Source organism: Trichosurus vulpecula, chromosome 5 (genome assembly GCF_011100635.1).
Source record: "Trichosurus vulpecula isolate mTriVul1 chromosome 5, mTriVul1.pri, whole genome shotgun sequence".
Taxonomy (NCBI): domain Eukaryota; kingdom Metazoa; phylum Chordata; class Mammalia; order Diprotodontia; family Phalangeridae; genus Trichosurus; species Trichosurus vulpecula.
The window spans coordinates 51720692-51737577 of NC_050577.1; the positions used below are offsets into that span (position 1 = coordinate 51720692).

Below are 16886 nucleotides of genomic sequence, written 5' to 3' on the forward strand. Positions count from 1 at the left end.
CCCAAGCAGAAGATGGTGAATTAACAGTGATTTAAGGAATCTAGCCAATGAAGACAACTAATATGTCAAAAGATACTTACTTTTATTTGAATTAATTACTTTTTAAAAAAATTACCACTTCCCTTTGCCTGTGTAGATAGATCCATTGTTTGTTTGGGTTTAAGAGAACAATCAACATTTAGCATTTTAGTGGAAGAATTGGTTCATTGCTGTTGTCACTAAACTGATTGGTTGCTTTGACTGAGTACTCTATTCAATCAAGACAATCAGATTGTTTGTGCATGTCATATATATAGTTCATTATTTGCCATTTTGTCTTTGAATGTTAACACTATGCCTAGCAGTTCATCCAAAATGTAACATTGCCTCCTCATTTGTACCTCCTTTTTTGAAGAAATTATTTTAAAGTTAATGGTACTGTTCTTTCAAATGAAAAACTCATCTAAAAAACTGTGGTGATCAAATGCTTAGTAATTCATATTTATACATGAACCTCAATCTTGACAATTTTGCAAGTCCCAACAACTTTTGATTCTGACCATAATCACATACCTTGTTTCCAAAACATCTTTCAGTAGGTAGACACAATCTCTTCTTAAGACACAATCCCCACCCCCAGAATAGAGAGGTAATTGTTAGTTCAAGTGAGCAGAAACATTCAACACTTCTTTTACCCGATTGAACTGCTGGATTTGACCAGAGCATGAATGATGACAAAAGTCTTGCCCTTGAAACACAGGTTGAATTAATGGATTCAGATGAATGATCGAAGCCGCAACTGGATTCAAGTGAGGCCTGAACAAAGTTGGAATAAACGCAGCATGAGGCAATGGCTGAAGGGCTATGTGGGGTGGGTGAAGATGGGTAGTGGGGACTAGATGGAGGGGGTGCCCAGCCAAGAATGTAGGGTGTGTAGGGATGACAGCAGGAGTCAGAGGTGAAAATGAGATAGGGGTAAAGTGAGTTTGAGAGAGGGGATGCAGGTGAGCTATAGGAAGGTGGCCTCCATGAGGATTCATGGAAGCAGAGACAGCAAAGTGTTGCAAAAGGGTGTGATGGATGGTTGTGATGGACGTGTGCTGATGGACTGGGACTGATGGCATCCCGGTGGTAGAGGAAAAGGCAGGGGGACCTGTGGCTTTAAGATGTTTGGACAGGAACTGCTTCTGCATGTGCTGCTGGGCTTGCAGCTGAAGTAGCCTATATTTGTCTATTTCGTCAGGTGTAAATGTTATGGGCTGCTGTGTTAAAGGCGGGGAGATGGATTTGTGGTAGACTTCCCTTTCTGTTTCACCATACTTCTGCATAGTACTGTCAAAGTAAGAGTTGATACTCCCTTCTACTTCATTCATGTCCATGCTTACATCATGTCGCTCTAAGATTTTTTGTTCCTCTTTGGTCTCTGTTGAATTAACAACAGCAGAATGTCTAATGGATGGCAGAGCACCAGGGAAATTATTTGCTACTGGATCAGAGCTTTCTATAAAAGGTTGGGTTCCACTAATTGAGGGGCTCACTTGTTCTTTTGGAACAGTGTTCATTTTTATGTTTGGGGACCGATAGTCTGTTCCTATTTGAATTATCCCTTTAAAAAGACAGTTCTCATCGCCAGCATCTGACAAAGCAACATCATTCTTTGTCTGTGATCCTTCATCCTTGTCTCTCTCAGCACTTCTTTGAATCAAACTGCTTTTATTCTTGGTAACTGTACTTATGTTCTGTGTTTCTTCCAACAAAGGGAACACTGGTGGGCTATGTACGGGTGCTGGGAGTTTAATTGCAAAGTGACTTTGGGAGGGATCCTCCACTTCCATCTGGCAGCCATCTGAAAAGACCTCGCCCTTGTCTGTTTGTTCCTGACATTTCTCTGGGTGCTTTCCATCCAAAAGCCTCAGGGCTGGCAGTGATGTTTTGTCTCTTTCTAAAATGGGCAGCCCAGAGATCCTTGATATTCCACTGTCTCTGTCTTTCTGTGGCCACTTGATCAGTTCAGAGGTATACTGAACGAAGTTTACTTTTCCCAGGTTGGAACCATGAGGGTTTTCCACATCCTCCTGAATTGCAGCGCCTTTGTTTGGATAATCAGTTTTCTCTCTTAAGAAAGAACCTGAATTTCTGTCCCAAATTCCTAGATTTTCAGGGGATCTGTCACTGCTTCTAGAATGCCTTGAATGCAAACAACTTTGGGTGCTAGGGTCCCCAAGAGGTATACCAGCTTTGGGAGCTAGGCATAGGTTTCTAGTCTTCCCCTGCCTTGACTTATCCCTGTTATGAGTATATCTATATTTTGGTTGTTTTTCATTTCTAAACCCACTCCAGAGTTTGCAGTTTCCCTCTCTCTGACTTTTTGATGGGAAATGGCTGCTCATTTCATCATCATTGGAACAGTGTGGAAAGTTGTGCTTCCTAGACCATTCTTTGTGCCCTTCCTTGGCATGGCATTCCTTTCTACACACATAAAGCAATGAGTCTCTGCCATTTTCACTGGACTTGTGACTTGAACAAGTGCTTCTGTGGCTGCTTGTGCTATAAAGAGAGATGTCAGAAGAACTAGACTGTCTGTCCAGGGATGACTTTGGAGAGGAGGATCTCCAACACCTATCAGAACTTCCATTCCTTTTGCATTCTGAAGCCTCTCTGAATGCTTGAAGATGATTTTCACTCATAATTCCATGGAAGTCCTTCCCACCATCACTTGCATCACTAATGCATTCTGCTAGACTGGAACTGAATGTCCAAGGGTCTTGGCTTCCACATTTGTATCTCAAATGAGTATCCCATGTAGCAGATTTATGCTTTTTAGTCCTAGAGACATAGGGAGAAAAGCACTTGACCTCGCTGGCATTGTTCAGGGTTACCCTTTGGCAACCTTGCAAATGGTCCTTCAAAGGTCCCATAGATTCTGTTTCACATGGATGCCTCTCTACTGTACAATCCTTTTTAGAGGCATCAAGATAAGCAGGCACTTTAGGATTTTTTTCACTTAAATCATTTGTACTATATTCCTGTTCATTCACTTTTGGCTCAAAGTTATTCAGGCCTGATTGATATTTTTTCAGGGAACATTTCTCATCTAGATTACATTTCATCTTCTTTGGTTTCAGTGACTGATTATCTTCTTGTATCACTATTCGTTTGTCTTTGATTAAACCTGAGGCTTGGCTCTCCTTTTCTGTCTTAGTCCCAGAAGGCTCCATACAACATTCTGCATTCTCTTCATTCTGTTTATTACCTCCTTTTGTGTTCCTGGAATGTTTGAAATCAAAATACAATGGGTTACAGCCATAAGAGAGGCAAGGTTTTGTTTTTGTAAATAACAGAAGCTCTGTTGGCCACTGGAGGTTGGTGGTGCCATCTTTACTGAGCACATGGAGAAAAGGTAATGCTTTGGATTCTTCTCCATGGATTAATGTATCTTTTACAAATGTGTCCACATTTCTTTTAGCTGTCCCTGCTTCTTCAATTGATTTTATTCTGTTGTCCATTCTGGAGCTGGGATTTAGCTTAATTGAATGCTCTTGTCCCGTTGGTGATGGAAGCTCATCCAGACATTCAAATAACCTATATTCACTGTGCTTATATGTGTTCTGTGGTGTGCAAAAGGTATTTGTTTGGTACAGGTGATAGCTATGGCCTTTTGGAGAGTCCTCAATTTCATTCATTTCTTTTCCATGTTCTTTTTCTCTAAATGAAGAATTAAAGTCTATACCTGAAAGATGAATATGAGATTTGGACATGGAAGAATGGATGTTGATGGCATCTTGCAGTATTCTATCATTAGTGTCATTTTTGTCTTTTAAAACTTTAGTTCTAATGGGAACAGTGTTGGAGATCATTTTTTCTATATGACCTCGGGGGTTATTTATTACTTTCCCCCCAGTGAGTGTCATGTCTCCATCTGCAAATGTACAACCTTTCCAGCTTGCTGTTGCTTGTTTTGTTTTACGGGTGGGTGATTTGGCGCACTCACATGTTTCTTCCGTGTTCTCGTTGAAAACCGATGCCGAGGACTCCAATTTTAGGTGAGCCTTTTTGGAGAAAGAGAAAGAAACACCTGTCCTATGACAGGGATTGCTGCCATCAGAAAGTGGTTGTAGGACCCGACTTCCAAACAAATAATGTCTCTCAGCTTGGAACAAGCGCTGATTTTGCGTAACCTGACGTTGTTTGCTGGAAATGCTTCTAGGGATGTTTTTACCTTTAAGGAGAACAGAGCTCTTCACATATCCTGCATTTCTGGCATCCTTAAAAGGGATAACTTCTTGTTGGAACTGCTTTTCTGGGGCCACTCTTGGTGCTTTAAATACTGGTCCACTTCCAGAAACACTAAAAATGTAACAAATATGGTTTCAGTGACTCAGGAATTAAATTCAATACCATAGAAATTTGAGTAGTGCCACAAACATCTCAGGGAAGGATTGGACTGCTCTTTCTGTTAACCAGAGTTGTTCTAACAAATCACTTGCTCAGTTTTACAGACTGCAGGACTTTTCGCTTTGTAATGGCAACTTCTAAGCAACCATCAGGTCTCCACTCTCACCTTTATTTTTTAAATAGCCAATTACACAAAAGATAACCAGACCTTACCCTATCTTTTCTTAGAGCTCCAAGGGAAAAACAAAATATTTCCATTTTTTTTTTTATAAAATCTCCTTCAGAATTATAACGGGGCCTTTGAAAAGAGCTCTTAATTCATTTCCTGGGAACTAAGAAAAAGTTGTCCTTGGAGGAAGCAACAAAAGGACCTTAATAAAAAGAATTGCATCTTAGGGATATAAGGCTTGTTCATTTCTCTTTTCTGCTTCTTAATTAGCTTGCATTTTGGGGCATTTCAGTTCTATTTCTCACTCATTTTTTAGATTCATTTTTGATGAGGTGGTCTTGTTTTCTGACATGCCAGGGTATCAAATAGATGGTATTAGAAATTATACCATTCACCTAATAGTAGTAAAATCCAATAAGGCTCTGAGAATACAGAAATCACAAACATAACAAAAGCCCTTCCCTCAGGGAGGTGATATTCTTCTACTGTTGGGAATTTCAGCATCTGAAATATCTCTTTCTGGAATGTTTCCTTTTATTCTGTATTTGTTCCAGTGCTCTTTTTCTTCAAATTTTATACTATTTAATTATAAGTTGGCCTTTATGCCCCCAGGCTTTAGCATAGTGCCTGGCACATAATATGTACTTCAATGCTTGTGGACTTCTAAGTCTTATATTCCTAGTAATTTCTTTAGTTCAATTGATTCAAGTTATCTGGCTCAAGCCTACATTTCCAGGTTTGCTGAGCATAACCTTCCTTCACATACGTACTCTATAAGGCACCTAGGTGGTTCAGTAGATAAAACATTGGACCTGGAATCAGGAAGACCTGGGTTCAAATCCAACCTTTCACACTTAGAAGTTAGCTGTGCAACTCTGGACAAGTCACTTAACCTCAGTCTGACTTAATTGTTTTATCTGCAAAATAGGGATAAAGGCCCCTTTCTCCTAAGGTTGTTTGAGGATGAAATGAGATGATGTTTGTAAAGTACTTTGCAAATCTTAAAGTGTAACATAAATGCTGGCTATTATTATTGTTGTTGTTGTTGTTGTAGTCAATCCTGCTGTCTTTTCCCTCTTTTTGTATCTCCAGCTCTTAGCATAGTGCCTGGCACACAGTAGGTACTTAACAAATATTTATTGACTCTTATTATTACATTCTAGCCAAATTAGTAGGCTTGCTCTTCCCTATATAACATTTAGTTTCATGTTTACAAGCTTTTGTGCATTCTGTCCCTTAGGCCTTTAACGTACTTCCTCCTAATCTTTGTTGCTTAGAATTTCTACCCTCCTTCAAAGCTCAGTTCAAATTATTCTTCGTATAGAAACTTTGGACTTGAGGAATTTATAATCTAATGTGAGGAAATGTACTTTAAACATGTTAATATAAATATATTGAATATAAATATAAATTAATGAATTATGTACGAAAAATATAAAATAATTTCCAGAGGGAGCGGGTAAGCAATAACACACTACCTCATGCATAGGCAATGTTTTGTTTTTATTTTTGTACCTAGGGCATAGAATGGTTCCTGGCACATAAATGAGTACTTAATAAATGCTTGTTAAAAGAATGAATGAATTTAAAAATATGGTAACACAATAAATGAAACAGTAGCTTGAAAAAAAAATAACTGGCTCTGGTCCTATAGTTGGTGTGTATCACAGAAGCAACCATATTGTTGTTTTTGCTCTTCAGTTGTTTCAGTCACATCTGACTCTTTGTGACCTCATTAGGGGAACTTTCTCAGCAAAGATACTGAAGGGACTTGTCATCTCCTTCTCCAGATAATTTTACAGATGAGGAACTGAGGCAAACAGGATTAAGCAACTTGTCCAGGGTCGCACAGCTAGTAAGTCTGAGGTTGGTTTTGAACTCATGAAGATGACTCTTCCTGATGCTAAGCTCAGGGCTCTGTCCACCACACCACTTAGCTGCCCAGAAGCAACCACACCACTGCTTTTGTACAATATGTTATAAATGGATATTTCCCCCAAATCCCCAATTGTTTTTGTTTTGTTGTTATTATTGCTTTTATCATGCTGAAAGAAACATCTCTGGTTAAGGACCATGAAGTGCAAGCCATGGGTTAAAATTTAAACAAAACCCATTAAAGATATTGGTTGAAAGTTGGTATGTGGGCCAAGCCCACTGAAATACTTGGCAATAAAAATAAAGACCTGTTTGAACCCAAGTCCTTTGACTTCGAAACCATTATTCTTCCCACTACATCATGGTGCCTCTTCACAAAGTAGTGAGTTCCCTGTCATTGGAGGTATTCAGGCAGAGATTGTAGCCCATCTGTCAGGGGGTAATAAAGATGAGTTTCCTACACTGGAGTGAGGATAGACTTAGACCAGGGCTTCTTAAACTTTTTTCACTCATGACCCCTTTTCACATTTAGGCAGTGTTTTTGGGGCTGCATGGCATGATGGCACACACAGTAAAAAGTTAACTAAAAGTCCCACATGGAGTTGACACATTAAAATAAGCTAACCACAATTTCACTTAGAATGAATGCCTCAAAATGGAAACATTTTCCTATGAAATAAATCTGACTACTCTTCAGTAGTGATGTAATTAAGTCACTTACTACGAAGATTGTCTACCATTCATTTAAGCAGCAAATGCTTTTTACTGGGAAAGTGTCATGCATTTTATAATTTATCAGGTTGGTAGTGCTAAATTAATTAGCAACATTAGTGTTCTACATAATGATTTATAGGGTACACACATCTCAGCCAATAAATTAAATGGGTTTGGAGGAATAACTTCTCTTTTCTGAAATATTCAGTGAATGTGTCATAAAATCTCTGTTTCTTAGTCACAATGGTTTATTAGTATAACTCTTGGTTCCTTATAATTATTAATTTAGCCAGCACTAAGAGGAAAATGTAAATGAAGTAATTACATCTCTGTTTGTCATCCAGCCATTGATAATGACATTTATTCAAGGGTTTGAGTGAATGTAAAGTGATGTTAAAGAATTTACAGAATAATCAAAGAGATATTACCATTCAATTTTCTTCTGATGACATAAAATAAACCAAGTAAATTATAGTACTCAATTTATACTAGGAAAATATAAATTTAGGTCAAGTTAATGAGCTAAATGCTATTATTCCAGAATCATTCCTTCTTTCTTTCTTGGGGGATAGATTAAATGAATGGTTTTAGAAGAAGGGAAAATCCTGAAATGACAAGTGATCCATTTAGGAACTTTAAATATTAGAAGCATTTATCATGGTTCCCTCTCTTCTTTGCCAGGATGGTAGACTGTGGGTATGAGATACTTCATGTACTTTGGGGATCTTTGAAGAAGTGAGAGGAAGGATATATTTCAAAATGAAGGTGAGGTTAAAAAACAAAAGATATTGACACATGCACACATATTTACATGTATACATGTGTGTGTGTGTGTATACATATATATATATATATATATGCATGCATTGTATAGGTATATATGTGTATGGATGGCTATACTGAGCCAGCTAGGTGATATAGAAATTCAAGGGTGGGATAGTGGATATAGCACCTGGCTTCAGGGAAATCTGAGTTCAAATATAGCCTCAGATACTTACCAGCTATGTGATCCTGGGAAAGTCACCTCACCACTGTCTACCTCAGTTTACCCATCTGTAAAATGGGGATAATATCTCTCCCAGTGTTGTTGTGAATATAAAATAATATTTGTAAAGCATTGTAAACCTGGAAGCACACGAATGCCATATAAATATTAGCTATTATACATACATACACATAACACATTCATTATTTGGTGCTATTTCATGGGGCCCATGTGCATGGGTTTGAGCTGCTTGAATAATGTTATCATTGAGGAAAACCAAAGCTTTAAAATGTCATATGAGGGGGCAGAGCCAAGATGGCAGCTGGAAAGCAAGGTCTTGCTTAAGCTCTCCCCCAGGTCCCTTCAAACACCTGTAAAAATGGCTCTGAACAAATTCTAGAGCTGCTGAACCCACAAAATAGCAGAGGAAAGCAGGGTTCCAGTCCAGGAAAGCCTGGATGGTTGCTGAGAAGGGTCTGTTGCACAAAGCTGGGAGCAGAGCAGAGTATAGCCCAGCATGGGCTGGGCCAGGAATAATGTGACCAGGAGCCAAGCAGAACAGGTGGTAGGGCCCTGGATCATTGAGCTGTGGCAGTTACCAGTCTTCTCAACCCACAACCACCAAACACAACAGAGCAGGTTAGTGGGAAAAACTGCTGAATTAGAGTGAAAGGAGTGCATGGTTGGCCCCAATCCCAGGGGTGGTGGAGGTGGTGCAGCTCTAGGGCTGCTCCCAGAGCTCCAGCTGCAGCTGCTTCTGGCCTCAGGTCCACATAGTGGGAGGAATTAAGCTGTGGATCAAAGCAGGAGTACAGAGCCTTCTTGGATCTGGGTTGCAATCCTGGTTGGCAGTTGGCAGTACTTGGATGAAGAGCAGTGCTGCTGTGGCAGAGCTTGCTGTGTAAAAGTAGGTCTGAAAACAGCAGCGCAGCCCCTAAAGCTTGGGATAAAGTACTCTCTACTCTACAAGCTGTCATATCCCAACAAAAAACTCAAGGGTCAGGTAGTTGGCTAGGAACATGAACAGGCAGTAAAAATGGACTCAGATTCACACTCAGACTTTGGAATCGTTTTTTGGTGACAAAGAAGATCAAAATATACAGCCAGAAGTAGTCAACAAAGTCAAAGACCCTATATCAAAAGCCTCCAAGAAAAATATGAATTGGTCTCAGGCCTTGGAAAAGCTGGAAGAGGATTTAGAAAAGCAAGTAAGGGAACTTGAGGAAAATTTGGGAAGAGAAATGACAGTGATGCAAGAAAATCATGAAAAACAAGACAATGACTTGCTAAAGAAGACCCAAAAAATACTGAAGAAAATAACACCTTAAAAATTAGACTAACTCAAATGGCAAAAGAACTCCAAAAAGCCAATGAGGAGAAGAATGCCTTGAAAGGCAGAATTAGCCAAATGGAAAAGGAGGTCCAAAAGACCACTGAAGAAAATATTACCTTAAAAATTAGATTGGAGCAAGTGGAAGCTAGTGACTTTATGAGAAATCAAGATATTGTAAAACAGAACCAAAGGAATGAAAAAATGGAAGACAATGTCAAATATCTCATTGGAAAAAACACTGACCTGAAGAATAGATCCAGGAGAGATAATTTAAAAATTATTGGACTACCTGAAAGCCATGATCAAAAAAAGAGCCTAGACATCATCTTTCAAAAAATTATCAAGGGAAATTGTCCTGATATTCTAGAGCCAGATGGTAAAATAAAAATTGAAAGAATGGCTTCTTGAGAAAGATCCCAAAAAGAAAACTCCTAGGAATACTGTCACCAAATTCCAGAATTCCAAGGTCAAGGAGGAAATACTGCAAGCAGTCAGAAAGAAACAATTTGAGTATTGTGGAAAAACAATCATAATAACACAAGATCTAGCAGCTTCTATATTAAGGGATCAAAGGGCTTAAAATATGCTATTCTGGAGGTCAACGGAGCTAGGATTAAAACCAAGAATCACCTACCCAGCAAAACCGAGTATAATGCTCCAAGACAAAATATGGATTTTCAATAAAATAGAGGACTTTCAAACACAAGAATCAAGAGAAGCATGGAAAGGTCAATAAGAAATAGAAATCATAAGAAACACTAAGGTGGAACTGTTTTGCTTACATTCCTGCATGGAGATGATGTGTGTAATTCATGAGACCTTTCTCAGTATTAAGGCAGTTGAAGGGAATATACATACATATATATAGGCAGAAGGCACAGGGTGAGTTCAATATGAAGCGATGATATCTAAAAAAATAAAATAAAGGGATGAGAAAAGAATGCATTGAGAGAGGGAGAAAGGGAGAGATAGAATGGGGTAAATTATCTCACGTAAATTGGCAAGAAAAAGCAGTTCATTGGAAGGGAAGAGGGGGCAGGTGAGGGGGAATGAGTGATTCTTGCTCCCATCAGATTCGACTTGAGGAGGGAATAACATACACAGTCAATTGGGTATCTTACCCCACATGAAAGTGGGGGAAGGGGATAAAAAATGGGGGAATGATAGAAGGGAGGGCAGATAGGGGGAAGAAGTAATCAAAAGCAAACACTTTTGAAAAGGGACAGGGTCAAGGGAGAAATTTGAATAAAGGCGGACAGGATAGGAGGGAGGGAAATATAGTTAGTCTTTCACAACATGACTATTTATGGGAGTATTTTTCATAATGATACATGTGTGACCTATGTTGAATTGCTTGCCTTCTTAGAGAGAGTGGGTGGGGAGGGAAGAGGGTAGAGAATTTGGAACTCCAAGTTTTAAAAGTAGATGATCAAAAAACAGTTGTTTTGGCATGCAACTGGGAAATAAGATATACAGGCAATGGGGCATAGAAATCTATCTTGCCCTACAAGAAAGTAAGGGGGAAAGGGATGGGGGGAGGGGGAGTGGGGTGACAGAAGGGAAGGCTGACTGCGGAATGGTGCAATCATATGCCATCTTGGATTGGGGGGAGGGTAGAAATGGGGAGAAAATTTGTAACTCAAAATCTTGTGGAAATCAATGCTGAGAACTAAAAAATATTAAATAACAAAGTATGGGATTAAAAAATAAAAGTAAATAAAATAAAATGTCATATAAGCATCTCATTCTCACCATTCAGACTGCTGCCTTAATTCAGCCAGCTGATGTAGCCGCTTGAGTGCTTTTTCTTGTTTCTTCTCATCTTTCCATGACTTAGAAGCTACATTTCGAGCAAATTCCCGTTGTTTTAATTCTTTCAGTCTCTGGGGGAGAAAAGTTAAAATGAAAAGGAGTAAATAAATACATAGGATCATAATGTTTGTTCTTCAAACTGAAAGTCTTGTTCTCGTCCTTTTTTGCCTGAATGTGTTGTAGCCTTCTTGGAATGAAGAGGATGAAGATCTTTCTTTTTTTCCTTTCTTCTCACTGTCATTCTTCTTCCTGAAGTCCAGACAGAGGTTAATAGAACTGACCCTGAGCTCTATAAAGAGCTCAGGGATCAACCTTCCTCCTCCCTTCATTCTTATGAATCCCCTCACATTAAAGATAGCAGGCATGATATTCTGATGAAGTATGCGATTTCATCTAATCCCCTGTTCTACAATGAGTAGCAATCCAAAAAAGCTTGGATTTAGTGCCTATGGTTTTGCAAGGCGCTAGGTGAGCATCAATGTGTGGAACAGTGGATAGAAAGTTGACCAGAATCAGTGTAAGGAAGGCTTCTGCTTGCAATTCACCTCTAACATATCAGCTGTATTATCCTGGGCAAGTCGCTTAACCTCTCAATGCCTCAGGAAACTAAGAATAGAGACTTGTATGATAATTTCCATTGATAGAAGAAATTTCTTCACAAGTTCTCTGAATCAATAAAATCACAGGTTGAGGCCAAATATATAGATACACACATGTATGCACACATAGATTTGTAAATAGATATATTGATATATAGCCACAATTACACACATACACATATATATATACATACATGTATTTTTATATACATATATGTGTAATTATGTACATAGTGCATTGCACTGTATGAATTATCAGTAGATGCTAAGGATATAAAAGCAAAACCAAAAATAGTTCTTGCCTTCAATGAACTTATTTTTTCCTACTTCCTTTTAGCCTTTCTGCCAGAGGAAGAAATTTCAATTGCTTAAATTTAATTGAGAAAGAAAAAAATGTAAGGATAAGTACAAGAACCCAGGCAACTGTTAAAATTGCCCTCAAAGCATTTAAAGTGATTTGTTTTGTCTCTAATGTCAAGATGGCTTGGTATTTACATTCAAGGGCACTCCTTCCCTGCTCAGCTTTCTACCTCTTGGTCCTCTACTAAGCACAGATAATCATGTTTAACCCCGAATGTCACCAGGTTTCCATCAAAGATCAAATGGACATCCCCTTAGCTCTGGGCTTAGGCCTAGATTTGTAGCACATTTGAAGGTCAGTCTTTCTTAACCCAAATAGAGAAGTTTAAAATTCTCACTGCAATCTGTGAGCATTTACTCTATCTTTTTTCAAGGGCAAATTTAAAGAAAATAGATAGGCATCCAGATATAGTAGAATCCTCCGGCTGCCAGGTGAAATGATCATGCTATGGAGGCTTATTCCCTACCTGGAGGACAAAGGTCAAAACCTTTAAAGAACATTAGCTTCTTCCTTAAGAGAGTTAACTTGTGGGGAATTGCTGTCAAATGACTGTGCCCCAAATCCCAGACTGCCACTACAGCAGCAGAAAGAATAAGTTATAAATATGAACCTTTTAACGTGAGAAGTGTAGTGGGAATTCATGACAAGAGAGTTTACAGAGACCAGAGAGTAGCCACAGGGGAAATGGCGGTGTCAACCTGATGGTATAATATAAAAAATATACTAGCACCTCCTTCAGGAAAGAGAGAACTGGTAGAAATAAAAAGGTGGCCTATGTATTTGATAAGAAGCTTTAAAAAAAAAAACATATTTCATTATAGCATTGTCTTTAGGTAGGCCCAGAACCCTCACTAGCAGAACTTCCCTGTCTCTATTGCTATCAACATAGAGATTTTGGATAGCCCCAGAGGAATCATTCCTATGGTGCGCACCAGCCCTATGTCTTGTCTCGTTGCTCTATGCCAGCCACCCCTACCTATCATCCAACTATTGAGGGATAATTAGGGATTGGATTGACCTCTTAATCTAATTTAAATGTCTGATATTCTCTGCTTCCTGTTCCTTTCCCCTGCGTGATTTGAAGGAAAAATTCTGAATCTGGGATCAAAAGACCTGACCTCAAACCTGTATGGATGAACAAGTCACTTAACTTTTCTGTTTTCATTTTTTTCATCTATAAAATGAAGGCATTAGAATAGATTGCCTCTAAGGTCCTTTTCAAGTCTTAGCCCATGAGTTTAATAACCTTTTTATTGAATTTTTCAAGGTCACATAAGTAGGAAGTAGGAGAACTGGGACCTGAGCCTAGGAACAAGATTCTTTCTGTTAAATCACATTGCTTCTCCTAACAATATTATGATGATGGCAACCTTATTCCCATTAGAAGAGATACCTCAAGATTTAGTTGTTTGCAAAAACATTAAATTTTTTTGAAAAAAAACACATACATTTGAAAAATGCAATTTATTGACACTTGTAATATATCTGCAGTCACTAGAAAGTACTCTGGGGCACACATTCATTTGGGAAAACAGAAACCATTTCTACCTGTCATGGAGAGCAGTGTGGAAAGTAAGCAGGGTATTGTGGGAGGCAGGGAGTGAAGAGGGATGCCATTTCTTCTCTTGACAGTTTGAATGGTAATCAACAAAGCAAAAGGAACAGCTCTAAGAATAGAAAGGAAAAAAAAAACACAACGACAAAAACTAGCTGCATTTTCCCTTCTAACAATGCAGGGTATATGCCAGAGAAGTAGAGGGAAACAAAAAAAACTCAAATTATCACACTCAGAAGTTCACAAACAGGTATTTTGGGACTTGAAAATGAAAAATTAGGAGTCTGACCATTAAACAGCCATGTGACATTGGGCATGTCTTTAAATTCTCTGGATCTTAGTTCCCTTATCTGTTAAATAAGGTATTTAGACTGGATACATCTAAGATCCCTAAATCTGTGATTTTGTAAAACATAAGAAACAACAACAAAAAAACACATGCTTCTCTCTACTAGGCTTGGCTTGATCTCTAAGACAGTGGCAAACAGCTGGTATCTTCACAAAGGTCTCTAGATATAGAGATGGAAGGGACCCTCAGGTCATCCAGCCAGTGGTATCAAGCTCAAATAGAAACAAATCCCTGCAGGTAGCATACTGACTGAGAAAATCACAAATTCACATCATCTATACTGTATTGCATTTTCATTTATTTTGTTAAACATTTCCCAATTACATTCTAATCTGATTCAGGCTGCTCTCCTTAGTTTGGCCAGTGATAACAACAGGCAGGAAGTTTGACACCTCTCATAGACCCACCTAATCATTTCAGAGTTGAGGAAAATAGGGGGCCCAGAAAAATGAAGTGATTTGATAAGGGTTACCCAGACAGACCCCGCTTCTTGCCTTATAGTTCTCTGCCAGTGGCCCCTCCTGAGTTCCAACCAGTGGGGTTGGACTAACCCAAATGCCAGAACCAGAATTTGAATCCAGGTCTAATGACTATATATCCAACACTCTTTCATTGCATCCACCTTTGTTGGCCCCAAGACCACTACTGTGTGTGATCTTAATCCTATCTTGAAATAGACCAACTGTCAAAGGGCACTTCATCAATTTTATTCTAATTATCTAATGGGGGCGGGGGGAGAGAAGCAGGCTGTTCTGTAACATTTGGCATCTGAGGCCAAGAAACCAAATGTTTCCTTCAAAAAAAGCTTCCCAGAGGGCAGCCTTTACCTAGGATCTTTCTGTAGCATTTTTCATTTCGACACCTCAGACATTTTTTTTTTCAAAGAGGTCTGGAAACATCAATTATGTCTTTGGAAACTTTGTTTTAGTTTCTTTCCAAGAATAAAGGTTAATCTATATACAGATCTTCTCCTCCACCACCAACTCTCCTTTTCCAGTATAATGTCTGACACAATAATAATAATTATTAAAAATAATGGAGGAACCCTGTGAGAAGTTAAATGCTAATAAGGTGGTTTCCTGTTTTCTTTTAATTCTCTTATTTTTAGAAAACAAAATCGCATCTGAAATATGCTAGCTAATGAAGAGTAGAAAAATTAAGTTAATGAAAGAAGGATTGGGCAATGCTTTTAATCTCTCCCAGCCTCACTCTCTTCACATGTAAAGTGAGTATAATATGTTGATATTAATTATTATAATTATTAACAATAATTATAGCATTTATATGTCACTTTAAGATTTCCAATGTACTTTACATATATCCTCTCATGATGTGATAATAGCTCTGTGAAGAGGTATTGATATTATCCCAATTTTACTGATAAGGAAACTGAGGCTAAGAGGGTAACGGATTTACTTGAGGTCACATAGCTTAGTAACTATCTGAGGTGGGACTCTAGTACTCTATCCACTATGTCACTGAGCTGTTTGATAGACTCGATGGCCCCTTCCAGCTCTAAATCTATGACACTATGATATTTAGGATGCTATCATGGTAGCATCATTTGATTTGACCCCACAAAACAGAAGTAGAAGTAAAACCAGTGAAAATTAAAAAGATGGCAGGATAGCAAATAACAACCTTCTTCACAATCAGAGCTCTTCAAAACTGGAATGGGCTACATTAGATGGGGGTGAGTAGAGGGGAGGGAATATTGGGTTCCTCCTCATTGGAGGTCTTTGAGCAAAAGCTAGACAACACTTAAGCGGACACTTTGTAGAGGGAATTCTTTGACTAAATGGTCTTGGAAATCCCTTCCAATTCAGACATTCTCTGATCCTAGTTTTAACTACATTGGGCCCAGATCCCAGCCTTTGGCCAGTTATCTTTCCACACTGGCTTGTCTGCCTTTTCCTCCTGCAGAGTGCCTGGTTGTTTCTATGTCATGGTCCTTTATGCCTCTATCTCTTCCAAGAATAACTAAAACTTTTGGCAATTCTGGTGACTTCTTTTTTGTCCCTGTGACTTTCCTCAGTTAAGACATCTACCCTCCTCTCATTGAGAAGCTTCAGTTCCTCTTCAACTATCCCCCATGAAAAATTGATAAAACAAATTTTCTGCCAGCTCCAATTTCTTCCTCCAAAGCATCCCATTGACAGCTCTGATTTCTCCCCATCTCTCCACAAGTTAAAAATACTTAACTAATAAATAATAAGTCTGTTGGCGGGCCCAATTTTTCCGCCACGTCTTTCCATATTACTGCCACTTTCACATTTTATGCTCATGGGAACATGCCAATCAACCTGAAGAAGCAGTAGATACAACGTACCAGGAAAAGATGGAAAGGCCAAATTCATTCTATGAGTTTAGAAACAGACCTTTATGCTTAACCTGATCATTCATTCTGGGAATCTGGCTTTTGTATTAGACTATTTAATCACAGAAATGGAAGGCTTCATCCAGGGAGAATCATAGACTCTCAAAACCAGAAAGATCCTTAGAGTTCATTTAGTCAACCCTCTTTATTTTCCAAGTGAGAAAATGGTAAGTCTAGTAGTGATAGTCAGAATTAGAATCTAGATCTTGGAATGATCACTTAACTTTGATGGGTCTCAGTTTTCCTATATGACAGAAAAAAAATTAAACCAGAGTAGATGGCCTTTAATGTTCCTGTCAGCTCCAAATCTGCAATCCTATATAGTGCTGATTCAAGCCCATATCTTTGGACTCCAAAGTCTGGGCTTTTTTTTTACCATACAT

The 16886-nt window shown here is 38.7% G+C and overlaps 1 protein-coding gene across 1 annotated transcript in view; it reads right to left on the minus strand.

Annotated features, from left to right (window-relative positions):
- Window positions 1-635: 635 nt before the first annotated feature.
- The window catches only part of ZNF804B (zinc finger protein 804B), a 594276-nt gene continuing 578025 nt past the window's right edge, over window positions 636-16886 (minus strand). The window contains exons 3-4 of the mRNA XM_036760257.1: window positions 11203-11333; window positions 636-4326 (exon numbers count right to left, since the gene is read on the minus strand). Of these exons, the coding sequence (XP_036616152.1) occupies window positions 636-4326; window positions 11203-11333 (3822 nt within the window). The remainder of the gene's footprint in view (window positions 4327-11202; window positions 11334-16886) is intronic.